Consider the following 15,906-nt stretch of genomic DNA (forward strand, 5'->3'; position numbering starts at 1 on the left):
TATGGCTACAGAAATCCCTTGTTTGAGTCAATGTGGTGGATCTAGATCTGGCCGTGTCACTCCTCTACTCACAGCATTTGCTTATAGGGCTAAATTTAAACTCCAGTTTGTGGCAAGTACAGAAGGCCCCCATCATGTGGCCTCTGCATCCCCAGCTCTCCTTGTCATTGTCATCAGCCACTCTTCTCCAGCCCCCAAATTCTCAGGAGCTCCTTGGGCCCTCCCATCCTGCAGGCCTGCAGGCCTTCAAGCCTCCACGCCAAGCTCTCCTAAGATGCTCCTGGCCTTACCAGGCTGGCATGAGCCTTCCTTCTCCAACAGTGGCAGAGCACTGTGCCAGGAGGTTCTCAGAGCTTGTTACAACTCAAGGAGGCAGGTCCCACCCCCTTTTATGGGGAAGGAAACTGAAGCTCAGGAAGGTAACCTTCCAAAGGTCACATTCCCGCTTGCCTCAGCACCTTCCCTGCCCACCCTGTGCACATCTCCATTACTGCCAGGTCCTGCCCAGGTATGGCTGTTTGTATGTCTGTCTCTCTAGGTAACTGATGGCCCTTCCCCTTGCATGCCTGCTCTCCCACTACTACTATCTAAGGACATTTGCTGAGTAAGTGGATGGATGAACAGATTATGGACAAAACATTTATTTAAAAGAGCTTAAGGCCTCCAAAATCAGGAATTTGGGGCTTTTGAATAAGGGCAGGAAATCTCTGGTTTAAGACCCATAGGCTAATTTCATCCAGCTCTTGACACTTAAATTAAAAGTCTACCCTTATTATTCAGACCTGTTTCTCTCCATAGCTATAAAAATGTAGCATTGTTTGACAGGCCCTTAGTAAATGCATCCTGAAGAGCTGCAGCCTTTGGGCACTCATTTCCCTTTTTAGGGCCTCAGTTTCCCATTTGCACAATAAGAGTATGGCAAACTAGCAGGAAATAACCTGCATAGAATAGAAAATTGAATGTGTCACACATAACAAGAGTGAATACTGTGCTATAAAATTTTAGGTTGAATGTGTGTCTGTATGGTAGGTCGTGGTATAAAATAGACTTTTTCTTTGCTGTGGGTGGCAATCAGGAGAGTTTGAAAGCCCCAGCCTAAGATGGTCTCTGCAGCCCCTCTGGCTCTGAGCCTTAAGGATGTCATGATTGGGACCTGGAGTGCAGCTGGATCCCTGCACAAAGACCCACCACACCAGTGCGTGTGGCACAGTGAGAGCCCATGTTATTTGACGGTCCGTCTGCGTCCACTCCACTGTTCTTCAGTTTGAGAAAAGGAAACAAAAATTTTAGACATTGTTAAAAAAATAGAAAAGTAGACCTTTTCTGCTTTTATTATTTAATGTTTAAAGTATTAATAATAGATGCCTATGATTTTTAAAAAGTAAAAGTTTTTCCTCTCCCTCCCAACTGCAGCTTCCAGGTGTACACCCTAGAGGCAAGCTCTGCCAGTGCTGAATCCACAAGCCGTGCTCCCCACAGGGGCTCCCAGCCAAGGACTGAGAGGCCAAGCTGCCCTCCCTCTCAGAGTCTGTCTGTCCCTCTGCCCCTCGCCTGGACCCTGCAGTCCGACCCCTCCTTCCCACACTGTCCCGCCTGTCAGCACAGTTCTGCAGTTTCATTTGACCAAGTTAAATCTGACTGGTGCCCAGATCTCACTTTCTCAATATCATCCTCCAGCAAAACAAGTCAGGGTTCTTAGAGAAACAATTGATTCCACGGCTGAGACAGGGAGAATACCAGATGAGCCTGGAGCATCTTGTGCCAGAATGTAAGGAAGGGATCAAAGAAGGATGGGCATGTCCAGGGACATAGGAGCACGTAGGAGCCAACTAAGGAGATCCCAGTATCGGGTACAGATCCCAAATCTGGTACAATTTGAGTAAAAATAATTGCAATGAATTATAACCCATAGAATAAGAGAAACATCCAAGAGTTCATACAGATATAAAAATAATGGAATAAATACACATGGAGGAAAGAGTTCTTTTTTACAGTAGAATTCCAATTAATAAATATAGAAACAGTGATATACAAAGAAAATCACCATTTGCTAAAAACTATGGTAATAACTGTTGCAGCCAGGAATCATCAACCGACGCTAAAATGAGTAGGCAAAAATATGATGAGAAACAGGATATTTACATACTCATAAAGCATCTCCCCCACAGGACATTTATTAATTACAAAGGGAAAATAGCAACTTTCCAGTGGAGAAACTTCAGAGACACCACTTTAACCAAGTGATCCAAACTACCATGACCAGTAATGAGACATATCATCACCCCGCCCTTGACAGTGTCCTGAGAGGCGCACAGCATCACTTCTTTGGCATTTGTGCCAAAAATGCATATCCTCAATCTAATATTGAGAAAACAGCAGACAAATCCAAAGTGAGAAATGTCCTATGAAATAGCTGGCCAGTGTCCCAGCGACAAGGAAAGACGGGGGAACTGCCCCACATGGGAGGAGACAAGTGCCATGTTGGATTCTGAATGGGATCCTGGACTGGAAACAGGACATCAGTGGGACCCAGGGGGCAATGGCAGGGAGAGGTGCGGGACCCAGCTGGGACATCTGCTTTTGGGAATCTGCTTTCGTCCCCAGCGACAATCAAAGATGCACCCCTCTGCCAACCACAGCAGTCTGTGATTAGATGTAATGGAGGCTTCAGGATCAGAATGATCCAGCAACCTGGCTCTGTTTCTCTCTGATTTCCTTAATTACATCCTCTTCTGGGGCTGTCTTTGTTGTCAGGCTGCCTCCTTCCTGATAGCCAAATGGTTCTTGAAGTTTCAGTTCCCATATCTGCTTGCCACTCTGGAGGAGAATGAGGGCTCTTCTGGTAGTTCTCTCCTTAAAGAACAGGAGCACGTTTCTTCCCCAGAAGTCTCCAAACTTATCCTCATATTTCACTGGGCTGAATTTGATTACAAACCCATTCCTGAAGTAAACCTTGGGCCAGGAAATGCCATGCACAAGTTGGCAAATGCAATGGGATCAGTATCTGAAAAATCAGCTTCCCAACCCCCACTCAGGAGCTGCAGGCAAGGGGCTGAGCATGGGTCAGCTTTCCCTGAAGCATGTGTAGACAGGCAGATACCTGAACAAAACTGGGGTGCTGTTAGGAAGGAAGGGGAGAATGGAAGCTGGGTAGGCAACAGTGTCCACAACTCCAAGCAGTGTTCTCTTCTGTAATAATTGCCTTTCCTGGTGGAGTTTCCCGTGGACCCAGGAGTGTGCCTGCAGCAGGCACGGACTTTCTGTTTCTCCTGACGGCTGTATTTCTTACTCCCGGTGAGCCAAAGGGCACTTTCTCCTTTATACGGCAGGCTTTCAAGAGTTGATTTAGAACAAGCCAGATCAAATGTGGGGGCCCAGATAATGTCAGGTTTCTCTGTCCTGGAGAGAGGGATTCACAGTGGCAACCACCAGCTAGGAGATTTTTCAGGTCCCATGTCCTAGAGGAGGCTCCTCCAGGGCCTTCCAAGCCCCAGGATTCTGAGACCAAATAATGCCCAAAGTCCTACATAATTAAACACGTACACCCAACACATAAGCAATCTTATTTTTGCTGCTTTGTATTGTTCTCCAACTACATTAGAATCTTCTCCAGGCCAGAGTCCAAGTCCCATCTTAATTACTCTTGGTTTTTGTTATATCTCCCCAGAAAGACCTTAAATGCTCTGGGGGATACGGACTGAAGAGGTGTTGAGAGGTAACTGCATACCTCTCACTTCTCAGGAACTGCCAGTTCCCTGGGCAGAATCAGGACCTGGGACAGACCTGCCTGCTGATGAGATGGCCCCAGACCATCTGCAGGCCAGATTTGGTGCTGCGGACAATGTCGGAGGGGACAGTCTACAGGACAGCCAACAGCTTTCAAAAATTCTGATATGATCAACTGGTGACACTACTCAGAAGACTGTGTTAAGAATTCTGAATTGGGGCCGGGCAAGGTGGCTCATGCCTGTAATCTCAGCACTTTGGGAGGCCAAGGCAGGTGGATTGCTTGAGCCTAGGAGTTCGAGACCAGCCTGGGCAACATGGAGAAACCCCATCTCTATTAAAAATAGAAAAATTAGCTGGGTATGGTGGTGTGTGCCACTCAGGAGGCTGAGGTGGGAGGATCACCTGAGCCTGGGATTCAGAGGTTGCAGTGAGCTGAGATCGCGCCACTGCATGCCAGCCCACAGAGTGAGACCCTTCCTCAAAAAAAAAAAAAAAAAGAAGAAGAAGAAGAAGAAGAAGAAGAAAGAAAAGAATTTGAATTGGGTACTAGGCATAGTACCTGGGTGATGAAATAATCTGTACAACAAACCCCCATGATACAAGTTTACCTATATAACAAACCTGCACATACACCGTGAACCTAAAACAAAAGTTTACCAAAAAAAAAAGAAAAGAAAAGAAAAGAAAAATAAAAAAAATTTCAAGACCTAGGATCAGAAATCAGCTCCTTGGCCAGGCATACTGGCTCATGCTTGAGCAAGGCAGGAGGATTGCTTGAGCCCAGGAATTTGAGACCAGCCTGGGCAATATTGTGTGACTTCATCTCAAAAAAAAAAAAAAAAAGGAAAAAAATTATATATAAAATAAAGCATTCTGAGGCTTTATCCACTCCTCACTCCTCAGAGAAGTACTGAAGCTAGTACTGCAGGGTGTGGAATGGGGAGAAAGGCAGCGTGACTGTGTGTCACATTTGTTTCTGACACCTTTTTGTAGGTTTGAAATGCTTTTAAATAAACATTTTTAAGTAATATATACGTGACAAAAATTCAAACAGCAGCAAAGTACAGTGAAAAGTCCTCCCTCGTCCCCAGTGCCCTCCCACCCCAGGTAATCACAGTTACCAGGATTCAATGCACATCCAAACACAAACAAACACAAACCATGGTGTGTTTATTGCCCATGGAGGCTCTGTCTCAGGTCCCTGGGAATCACTGGGAGTTGTGGATCCCAGCACTTTGGGAGGCTGAGGCAGGAGGATCACTTGCGCCTGGGACGTTGAGGCTGCAGTGAGCCGTGTTCGCGCCACTGCACTCCAGCCTGGGTGACACTGCAAGACCCTGTCTCAAAAAAAGTAGTCAGGGAGGCTGAGAGCCAGGAAGCCTCTGGCCAGCAGGTGAGCAGGCCCTTTCCTGCTGCTGTGAATTGTATTTAAGAGAAAAGACAGCTACGTCTGATACCTTCAAAGGTGTTCTTCATACAGCAGGTTGCAACCTATTAATAGATCATAAAATCAGTTTAGTGTTTCATCATCATCATCAAAAACCACCACCAACGACAAAAAGACCCAGAACAGATAGTGTAAAGAGTGCATCCCTGCATTCCGGTATAGGGAGAAATACGGTTTTGTGGAACTTTGTTGCGATGTAAAATGTACTTCTTAAGATAAATACAGGGTTGAGGTTTTTGAAATAAAGTTTGAACAGGACCACCGTAAGCCACAGTGTAGACTTTCCATAGACCAAAACCTGGATCACCAAGACAGTGTGCCCCAGGCTGCAGGCCACACTCCTGGGAGCCTCAGGCAACCTTGTGCAGGCCTGACTTCGAGACACTCTGAGCATGAGCTGGTTCCTGGGTAGCCTCCCCTATACCTCTCCCCGCTTGCCCTCCCTCCCTCCTTCTGCTCCTGTCTCTCCTCATCCCCTCCCCGAGTTGCTGCCTCCTCCTCCTCCTCCCCCACCACCTCTCCCCCTCTCCCGAGTTGCCTGCCCCGCCCCCTCCTCTTCCCCCTGCCCCTCTCCGCGTCCTTCCCGCCTTCCCCCTCCTCGTCTCCCCCCTCCCCGCCCGCGCCGTCTGCGTCCCTCCCCGGCCCAGACGCGGCGCGGTCAGGGGGCGCTGACTCACAGGCTGACTCAGCTGCAGGCGCGCTGCCAGGCGACGCAGCGGGCGGGTGGCCGGGCGCCGGCGGGCTCGCAGCCGGGCTGCTGGCAACGGTGCCGGCGGAGGTGGGGGCGTGGCGCGGGATGGGCAGCGCGGGCCCTGCCGTGGTACCCCCTGGCAGCGTCCACCCCGCCGCTGGGGCGCCCTGGAAGCTCCTGGCCCTCCGTGGGGCCGTGACACCGGCGCTGCGGGGAGCGGTGGCCTCGCCAGAGGCTGGGCACGGGAGGACGGCCGCCCCGGGTAAAGGACGGGGCCCTGGAAACGCGGGTCTGCCGGAAGCAGGGGACGGGAAGGAGACCGCGGCTCTCCCAGTCCTGCTGCCCCGGGCCTCCAGAAGGCCAGACTCTCCCCGCACCGGCCTGGAGGGGGACGCGCCGACCCCAACTGGGAGGGGTGGCTGGCTGGCTGCGTAGATCCGTTTGGGCCGCCTGCCTGGAAAGGCCCAGGTCCAGGCCTCGCCCTCCTCTTCACAGTCTCCCCCGATCTCCAACCACCTTCACCCTCGCCCCCACCACCACCACCCCCAGCTCCTCCTGGCCGCCTGCGGTCCAGCTGAGGCCCGCCTCCTCCAGGAAGTCTTCCTGGAGAGCCTGTCCTGGGTTAGGCCCGCCCAGAGCCACCTGGGGCGACTTATTTCATGGCACCTTGGACCTTGCTCTCTGCCTGTTTTGTGTCTGGCTTCATCACCAAACTGAGCCTCTTGCGGGCAGTGACCGGGTCTTAGGTCTTAGTTGGCCCTTCGGCGCTAGGGCTGAGAAGACTTAGGCGGACAGGAGATGAGACTGTGTATTCGACGACACACTTTAGAGATCCAGCCCGGAACACAGCCATACCAGATTTAAAAAAAGCCAACATAATATAGTATGTTAAAAATTATTGTAGTCCGGGAGCGGTGGCCCGCGCCTGTAATCCCAGCACTTCGGGAGGCTGAGGCCGGAGGATCACTTGAGCTCAGGAGTTTGAGACCAGCCTAGGCAACCAACATAGTGAGACTCCGTCTGTACAGAAATGAAAAAAAATTAGCCGAGCGTGGTGGCCTGCACCTATAGTCCCAGCTACCTCGGGAGGCTGAGGAGGGAGGACCCTTTGAGCCCCAGGAGGTCCAGGCTGCAGTGAGCTGTGATGGTTCCACTGTACTCCAGCCTGTAAGACAAAGGGAGAGACCCTGTCTCTAAAAAATAAAAAATAGTATACACATAGGGTGCTTATTTGAAATATACATATTGTGTATTTTTTACCTTCTATATAAATGCTATTATTTAAAGAAAACAATATGATTAGTTCACAGTGGCAATTAGTAATAATAGGAATAATAACAAATAATATGTGTGAGAAAAATATAAAAAGTTTTATAATGTTTCTTCCTGTCCTGTGATTTAGCAATTTATTTTGTCATTATTAGATACTTAAATTTTGTATCAAAATACATAAATGTAAGACTTTTAAAATGGTGAATGTAATATAATAGCAGTATTTAAACAGATATTACTAATATTTAATCAAAAATAACAATGACGGGCTGGGCGTGGTGGCTCATGCCTGTAATCCTAGCACTTTGGGAGGCCGAAACAGGCCGATCACTTGAGGTCAGCAGTTTGAGACCAGCCTGGCCAACATGGTGAAACCCTGTCTCTACTAAAAAAACAAAAATTAGTCGCCCGTGGTGGCACCCGCCTGTAGTCCCAGGTACTCAGCAGGCTGAGGCAAGAGGATTGCTTGAATCTGGGAGGTAGAGGTTGCAGTGAGCCAAGATCACGCCACCGCACTCCAGCCTGGGCAAGAGTGAGACTCCGTCTACAAAAAAAAAGACATTTTGGTCCTATGATACAGTAGGATATTTTGACTCTTTTTATTTCCTTGCCTGCAGCCTTTAGTAGGAAGTTCTTCCTTGATGTAGTGATGAAACTGAATATAGTTAAACGGAAAATCCTTTGACTTGCAGCTCTGCTCTTAGAGAGCACTCAGTACACTGACTCCTGAGGTCAGTCCAATGTGATGGCCTCAAGCTGTTATCTCAACAAAAGCGTTTGAGAATGGAATACTTAGGATTGTACCTACAAGCAACAGCAGGGTTTTAGATTTGTAGGGATTCGTTTCCAGCTGTCCAAAGATGTCCATTCACTTTGCATCTGCAGGCTGGTTTTGGTAAACCAGCAGTTTGTCATCTTTTGCATCTATCATGTAGGATATCCGTGGCTAAGATATCCATCCTTTTTGAACTTTTTTTTTTTTTTTTTTTTTTTTTGAGATGGAGTCTTACTCTGTTGCCCTGGCTGGAGTACAGTGGCGTGATCTCGGCTCACTGCAACCTCAACTACCCAGGTTCAAGTGATCCTCCGGCCTCAGCCTCCCAAGTAGCTGGGAGTACAGGCGCGTGCCACCACGCCTGGCTAATTTTTGTATTTTTAGTAGAGACGGGGTTCGCCATGTTGGCCAGGTTGGTCTCGAACTCCTGACCTCAGGTGATCCACCCGCCTCGGCCTCCCAAACTGCTGGAATTATAGGCGTGAGCAACGGCATCCGGCCCTTTTTGAACATTTCTGAGCACACTGGGTGTCACTGTAAGTTAAACCTCTCTCTGTCTCTCTCCTTCTCTGTCTGTGTCTCTCTCAGAAAAAATCGTTTTAAAGCACAGAGATACTTTGAACTTGTGAAGTTGAAGTTGAAGTTGAATTCCAAATAAGTTACAGTTTTAGTAAAGAAGTGAGAAAGTCTTGTTTAAATTGGCTGTCCTTTTCTGGTGACATTTTGGTTTCGTTTCCAAAAAATGAGTCATTTTTCATTATATGAGCTTTGTCAGTACCTACCTATAACATCGACAACTCAGGGACAGTCAGTTCATGCTTTTCCAGAGCCCTTATGGGCTCCTCAAAGATCATCAGGCAGTTTTGGAGGAACAACTTATAAATTTCAGTTTGACTGTTTAATCGTAATCTTTTTCTCTATTTTCATTCTTAATATATTTCCAAATATATTAAGACAAGGACATTCTTCTTGTCCCATGCTTTGAAAATATGGTTGTATGGCAGGCTGCCTTTTTACCCTGGCAACAGTGACAGCCCTCGTGTAGGCACATGTCCAAAGGAGGCCATCTCCTTCCATTTCTGGAATGTGAAAAATCTCATTAAGTGCTTTTTCATGCTTTGAGGAAACTGAAAAGTAAATAAAAGCTTTCATTTTGAAAGCATCAATATCGCAGGGAAGCAAACTCCACCCCCTTTTACTGATGTGTACAAAATGTGCAGGACACTTCGTGGCTAATATTTTTAACTTTTCTTTGGTAAAGCGTTCATAGACTGCATGGAATTTGCAAAAATTTACATTTGCACGGTCTGCCAAATAGGCAGACGGATGGGCAAAGTCATGTTTGTATTTGGACAAGATAGCATCAACATTCTTTTTTTTTTTTCTGCAGGTGGATTAAAATCTTCATCGAAATAAAAAGGATGATTTGAAACTCCATTTTTTCAAATCAAAGTATTTACAAGTTAGGAGAACTGTTTTCCATTGCCGTGATTGGATGCAGCACTTGGTTACTGTAGAAAGCATGATTGTTGGTGGGATCTGGCAGAATCCGCTGCATGTTGTAAAGGGTCAACACAGCTGCCATCGACATTTCTCCCTTTGTTCACCCATGTGATATTTCAGTTACAGCCTGTAAATGAGGAAATGTGCCCCTACTCAGTTTCAAAAAACAATCAAAGGAGCAGCACAATCACACAAATTCATTTTTGTAGTATGCCCTAGCTAATTCAGCAGCCACTATTTTCAATTGGTGTCTTTTGTGGAGACAAAAAGCTTTTTGGTTAATGTGGACATACTTGCCTATCTCACTGGGGACTTGTGAGGCAGTCTCTACAGTCCCTTCTTCCACCATGCCCAACCCCGAATTCTCTCTGCTTATTGCGCAGTATCCCTTGTTTTGATTCTTTACCTCCCTCATCCAGTTGTCTGTGTCACTCCTCCTGTCATTAAAATAACATGGCCATTTGGGTCACACGGGCATTGATATTGCAACACCATTTCCTCATTTTCATCACCTGAATGCTTAAGAAAACATGGCCTCAGTGTTCACCATGCTAAAATTAAACTAGCAGTGTCTCAATACAAAGCACAACAATTAATCCGCAGGCAAAGTGGATGGTCACGTTCAAGATTATAGCACGCTTAAGTCACATCACAAGGAGTGACATAATAATGGATGATCCACTATGGTGTACTACAAATCATGGTGGTTGTCCTCAGCAACAGACACTAAGGAAGGTGATGTGCCCATTTGGCACTAAAACCAGTGTTGCCTTCGGCCTCTGTTTCTGGGGTTGCCATGTGGGTTTTATACCTTTCCCCTAATCTCCTGTATCAATCACTGAAAACCTCGACTTTTCTCTTCCCAAGGGAGAGTTTACTTCCTTTTAACTTTTTGGCTTCTTCTTTAGGACTTTTAGTGTTAAAAATGGTACAATCCCAGACAAATGGGATAGTTGATCATCTTATCATGTTTATAGAATCAAGAAATAATGTCTCAATTTAAAAAGTCAATTGTATTTATAAACACTAGCAACAAACAATTGTAAGTTCAAATTTTTAAAATGCCACTTACAATAACATTTTTAAAACATGAAATAAGTAGGGATAAATTTAACAAAATATGTTCAAGACCTATACCTGAAAACAATTAAACATTGGAGAGAGAAATTAACAAAGAGCTGAATAAATGTAGAGAAATACCATGCTAATAGATGAGAAGACTCAATATTAAGATGTCTTTTATTCCTAAATTGTTCTATAGATTCAATTCAATCCAAATCAAGATTTCACCAGGAATTTTTTTTTTAGAAATTGAGAAATTGGTTCTAAAATTTATATAGAAGTAGAAAGGACCTAGAATAGCCAAAACAATTTTGAAAAATAAGAACAAAGTTGGAGGACTTACACTACTTGATTTCATGAGTTACTTGAATCTTGTAATAGCAATTAAGACATTATAATGTTGGCATAAAAATGAAAGATAGATTAACAGAACAAAATAGAGTCCAGAAGTAGATGTATGCATATACGGTCAATTGATTTCAACAAAGCACCAAAGCAATTCAATGGGAGAAAGGATAGTGTTTGCAAGAAATGGGACTGTGACAACTAGATCTCCGTATATTTTAAAGAATGATTCTTGGCCCCTACCTCACACCATATACCAAAATTAACGAATTCAAAATGGGTCAGAGATGTAAATGTAAGAGTGAAAAACCATAAAGCTTCTAGAAGAAAACATAAGAGAAAGCCTTTGTGACCTTGAATAAGGCAGTGTTCTTTGGTAGGACACAAAAGCATGAATCATAAAAGAAAATGTTGATAATTGGACTTCATCAAAATTACAAACATCTGTTCATTAAAAGACACTGTTAAGTATAAAAGACAAGTCACAGACTGAGAGGAAATTTTTGCAAAATACTTAGCTGACAAAGGGCTTGTTACTAGGATACATACAAATTCTAAAAACTCAATTTAAAAAACCCTCAAAAACAAAGAAACAAACAAAAAACAGCCCAAAGACTTAAACTGGCACTTCACCAAAGAAGATATAAATAGCAAATTAGCACAGGAAAAGATGCTCAAAATCACCAGAGAAGAGGGAAATGAAAATTAAAGCTACAATGAGATACCACTACACATCTATTAAGAAGGCTAAAAATTAAAAATTAAAATTAAAAAACAACCGACAACACCAAATGCTGGTGAGGATGCAGAGCAACAGGAACACTCGGACATTGCTTGGTGGGAATGCAAAATGCCACCACCACTCTGGAAAAGTTTGACTTTATTTTTTTTTTCCCAAAAGTAAACACGTACTCACCACATGACTCAGCAGTCTTATTCCTAGATATTACCCAAGAGAAATGAAAACATATGCCCACACAAGGACCTGTACATAAATGTTCTAGCAGCTTAATTTAATGATAGCCAAGAACTGGCAAATGGATAACAGATTGTGGCACATCTATATAATGGAGCCCAGTCAGCAATAAAAAGAAATAAAGTACTGATATAGAATTCCACATGAATAAATCTCAAAAACTTTATGCTGAGTGAAAGAAGGTAGTCTTAAAAAGCTATGTACTGGTTGGGCACGGTGGCTCACGCTTATAATCCCAGCACTTTGGGAGGCTGAGGTGGGCGGATCACTTGAGGTCAGGAATTCAAGACTAGCCTGGCCAACATGGTGAAACTAAAAAATACAAAAATTAGGCAGGTGTGGTGGCGTGTGCCTGTAATTCCAGCTACTCAGGAGGCTGAGGCAGGAGAATCACTTGAACCCAGGAGGTGGAGATTGCAGCGAGCTGAGATCACACCACTGCACTCCAGCCTGGGCAAGAGAGTGAGACACCAACTCAAAAAAAAAAAAAAATATGTGCTGTAGGATTCCCTTTATATGCTATTCTAGAAAATGCAGATTATAGAGATAGAAATCCAATCAGTGGTCACCAAGAGTTGGGGTGGAACAGAATTTCTGAGGGTGATGAAAATGTGTATATCATGATGTGGTGGTGGATGCACTATAACATACATTTGTCAAAACAAGCAGAACTGTACATTTTTAAAGTGTGAGTTTCCCTGTATGTAAATTATACCACAATAACCTGACAACAACAAAAGAGAGAGACATTGGACTGCATCCATCCCACTCCACTTCTTACCAGGGAGCTCCCGGGAGCCTCTCTAGTGTCTGTCCTCCCTGCCCTGCCTGGGGTGGGCTGAGCAGCACAGCGTCCCTGCAGAGAGAATGGAGAATGGGCAATGCCCACACAGGTGAGTGGCATGGGGTGAGAAGGAACCTTAGTCCCATCAGCCCTGACCACCAGCCCATCTCTCATCACTGTTCAGCAGAGTGAGCTCAAGTTGGGTTTCTGGCATCTATTGGCAGAGCCAGGGCCAAAACACAAGGGGTGGGGAGTGTTGTACAGATTAGGGCTGACTGAATGATCAGCCCTAATCTGTACAATGGATCTGTGCAGTCTGAGCTTCCACACAGCAGCAGCTGTCCTTGACCCCTTCCCCTCCTAGTCGGCCCCTCCCTGACCTTCCCAGGCCTGTGGGAAGTCCTGTTAAGTCCCAGGCCATGTCCACTTTGTATAAAATACTTAAAAATAAGGCCAGGCACAGTGGCTCCCGCCTGTAATCTCAGCACTTTGGCAGGCTGAGGAGGGAGGATCACTTGAGGTCAGGAGTTCTAGAACAACACAGCAAGACCTCCTCTCTCCTAAAAATTGTTAAAAATCGGCTGGGCGTGGTGGCACGGGCCTGTGATCCCAGCTACTGAGGTGGCTGAAACAGAAGAATCGCTTGAGCCCAGGAGATCTAGGCCGCAGAGAGCTGTGATCCCGCCACTGCACTCCAGCCTGGGTGACAGAGCCAGAGAGACCCTGTTTCAAAATTTTTTTAATTAAAAAATTAATAAAAGATTTAACGTGACCCTTATGACAGTCACCTGAGATGGACGCTGACCCCATTTTACAAATGTGGACATTGAGACGCAGGGAAGTTAAATCCCCCTGTCAGAAAAAGGCTAGCGGAGGTTTAAGGCCGCGTGAACGTGACTCCAGAGCTGAGGGCTTTGGAACACCGCCTGCTCCGGTAGTTGTGGCTGGCCTTGCCCCACATACATTTGGTTCTAGCTCCTTTGCTTGGGTCTTCATCCATGCAACGAATTCCTTAGCCACAGATGTCCCTCTGCTCTCTAACTCACAGCGAGCTCGCTGCCCAAAGTCCTGCTCCGGCTTCCTGGGTGGACCTGACCGCGTTCGGGTGCACGTGGGGCGACTCACACCTGACAAGTAAGGAGGGTGAGGCCGCGCCTGTGAAGGGCGCCTGGCTCCTCCGCAGGAGCGGTGCGGCGCGGCGCCCCCGGCTGGAACCAGGTGTAACTGCAGAGACCCTGGGATCGCAGGAACGGCTGGCGGCAGGACTGTCACTACCTCGAGAAGGTGACGGGGTTTCCTGCGCTGCCGGCCGATGAGGCGGCCGTGACGCAGCCCGCCGTGCAGAGTCCCCGTCGGCCGACAGGCGTGCAGAGCTCTGCAGAGGACCCTTCCGCCCTCTGGGCAGCCTCCCAAGCCGTGGCACCCCCAACCCCCAGCACTGGGCACTTGGGAGCATTGCAGCCGCCCTGGCTCGTACCGGTGCCGGTGCTTTGGGCACCTGGGCTGGTTTGGACATGGGTGCCCCGGGCAGAGTCCATTATGCAGGTCAGAATCAGTGTGTGGAGCCTGCATAGACTTGCCCTGGAGCGGCTGCCTGTGCTGGGGTGGGGAGGAGTAGAGGGCGAGAAGTTGGTGGGGAAGGGAAGCGGCGCCAAAAGAATACCCACAACATCTTGCACCTGGAAGGCAAAGCAGAGGGCAGTGATCTCTGCAGACTTGCGGGGGCGACGCCTGGAGCAAACAGGGACATACAAGCTGGTGCCTTCTGTGGTTGTGCATGGGGTCTTCATGCTTCCTGCCTGAGTTCCCAGAAGCTTGTCTCTGCTTTTCTAGGCAGCTGCCACAGCCTGTCACAAACAGCTCCTGGTTCTCCACTTCTCATAGTCTCGATTTCAAAATCCATTGCCTCACCCTCCACCTCCTCTCCACCTCCACCCCTCCTAGCACCTCCTGACTGCTTGTGTTCTGTGTCTCCCCACTGTCTCCCAACCTGGGGTGGGGTTGGGGGGGATGTCTTTCCTCCTGTCTGCTCTTTGATGTCCAGCTGAAGTGTCACCTCCTACAGGCAGCCTCCCCTGGCTATGCCAGCTTGTACTGATTGCCCTCTCCTCTGAATTCTGTAAGCATTTCCTATGTGTACCTGCCCCTGGGCAAGGTGGGCCTGACTTGTTAGAGTGTTAGAGTTTTACCCTGTTCCTCTAGGAGGGCCTGGTACCACCACAGCCCAGCATGGTGTGGTGCCTCAGCAGGAGGCATCTGGTTACAATCAACACAAGCTGTTCCAGCCAATTTAAAGAAACTTCAGGAGGAATAGGGTTTTAGGAGGGCATGGGGACCCTCCTGCACCCGAAGCCAGGATGTGCCACCAATCATAAGGAGGCAGGGGCCTCCTTCCGCTGCTCCCTGGGACTCTCCAGGTGTCCGTGGCCTCAGCCCCCCTCTGCACACCTGCATCTTCCTTCTCATCAGCTTCCTCTGCTTTAAGCGTAAACATGGATGCCCAGGACCTGGCCTCAATCTTCCGAGTCTGGTACTTACGGTGTACTGACAGTGTGAGACCCTACTCCTCTGATCAATCCCCTGGGTTGGTGACTTCCCTGTGCAATCAATGGAAGCCAGCGAGGCAGGGTCACATGCCCCGTTTAGAGGTGCAGACTTGGAGAAGGAACGTGGGCAAGTCTTCCCAGGAACAGGTAGGGCAGGGAGGAAAGGAGGGCATCTCTGGTGCAGCCCGGTTCAGAGCAGGAAGACGCTTAATAAATGCTGATAGACTGCAGGACACAGGCAAAGGTGCTGAGCTGGACCCTTTATTTCTGCCCTTCTCCCTTCTGGCACCCCGGCCAGGAAATTGCTGCAGCCTTTCTGGAATCCCGTTCATTTTTCTTACTGGTCCACAAAAGGGGCCAAATGGAAGCAGCAAGACCTGAGTTCAAATTAAATCTGCCAACTACCAGCTCAGTGAATCTGGGCGAGTAACACAAAACTTGAGTGTCCTTACCTGAAAAATAGAGGTTAGAGGGATGCTATGTGCCGTTGTGTGTGTGTGTTGGGGGTGGGGGTTGGGGGTGATTTGTGAGCAATTGGAGGTGAGGGTGGAGCCCAGTACCCAGCACCCATGCACTGGGGACCCAAAAAGGAGCATCTTCTTATGATTTTATGTATCAGAAATTGGGATGGCATGTCATTGGGACAGCGTCTTTTTTCTTGTATGGTGGCACATAAATACGTGCTTCTTATAATTAATGGTATTTTAGATTTGATGAAATATGGAATATTACCTGTTGTGCTGATCTTGGGCAAACTATAATATCTCTGGGTAAAA

At 47.2% G+C, this 15,906-nt stretch overlaps 1 protein-coding gene across 1 annotated transcript; it reads right to left on the reverse strand.

The window, feature by feature from the left end:
• Window positions 1–1,338: 1,338 nt before the first annotated feature.
• LOC129532024 (translation initiation factor IF-2) lies at window positions 1,339–15,078 on the reverse strand. Its single transcript, XM_055380041.2, has 6 exons — window positions 15,033–15,078; window positions 13,548–14,263; window positions 12,582–12,656; window positions 8,932–9,041; window positions 5,854–6,484; window positions 1,339–5,220 (listed from the first exon to the last, which is right to left on the reverse strand). The coding sequence occupies exons 1-6, from the start codon at window positions 15,076–15,078 to the stop codon at window positions 5,158–5,160; spliced, it is 1,641 nt and encodes a 546-aa protein (XP_055236016.1). The 3' UTR covers window positions 1,339–5,157.
• Window positions 15,079–15,906: the final 828 nt, after the last annotated feature.

This window comes from Gorilla gorilla, chromosome 11, assembly GCF_029281585.2.
Source record: "Gorilla gorilla gorilla isolate KB3781 chromosome 11, NHGRI_mGorGor1-v2.1_pri, whole genome shotgun sequence".
NCBI classification, from domain to species: domain Eukaryota; kingdom Metazoa; phylum Chordata; class Mammalia; order Primates; family Hominidae; genus Gorilla; species Gorilla gorilla.

Excerpts from the sequence above, each read along its gene's own strand:
- LOC129532024 (XM_055380041.2), bottom strand. The coding sequence starts at position 15,078 with ATGTTTACGCTTAAAGCAGAGGAAGCTGATGAGAAGGAAGATGCAG. Across the intron at positions 6,485-8,931 it reads GGGCTGTCACTGTTGCCAGG|GACAGGCTCTCCAGGAAGAC; the intron begins GTAAAAAGGCAG and ends GGCCTAACCCAG. Across the intron at positions 5,221-5,853 it reads GCCTGCAGCTGAGTCAGCCT|GTTGCAACCTGCTGTATGAA; the intron begins GTGAGTCAGCGC and ends ATCTATTAATAG.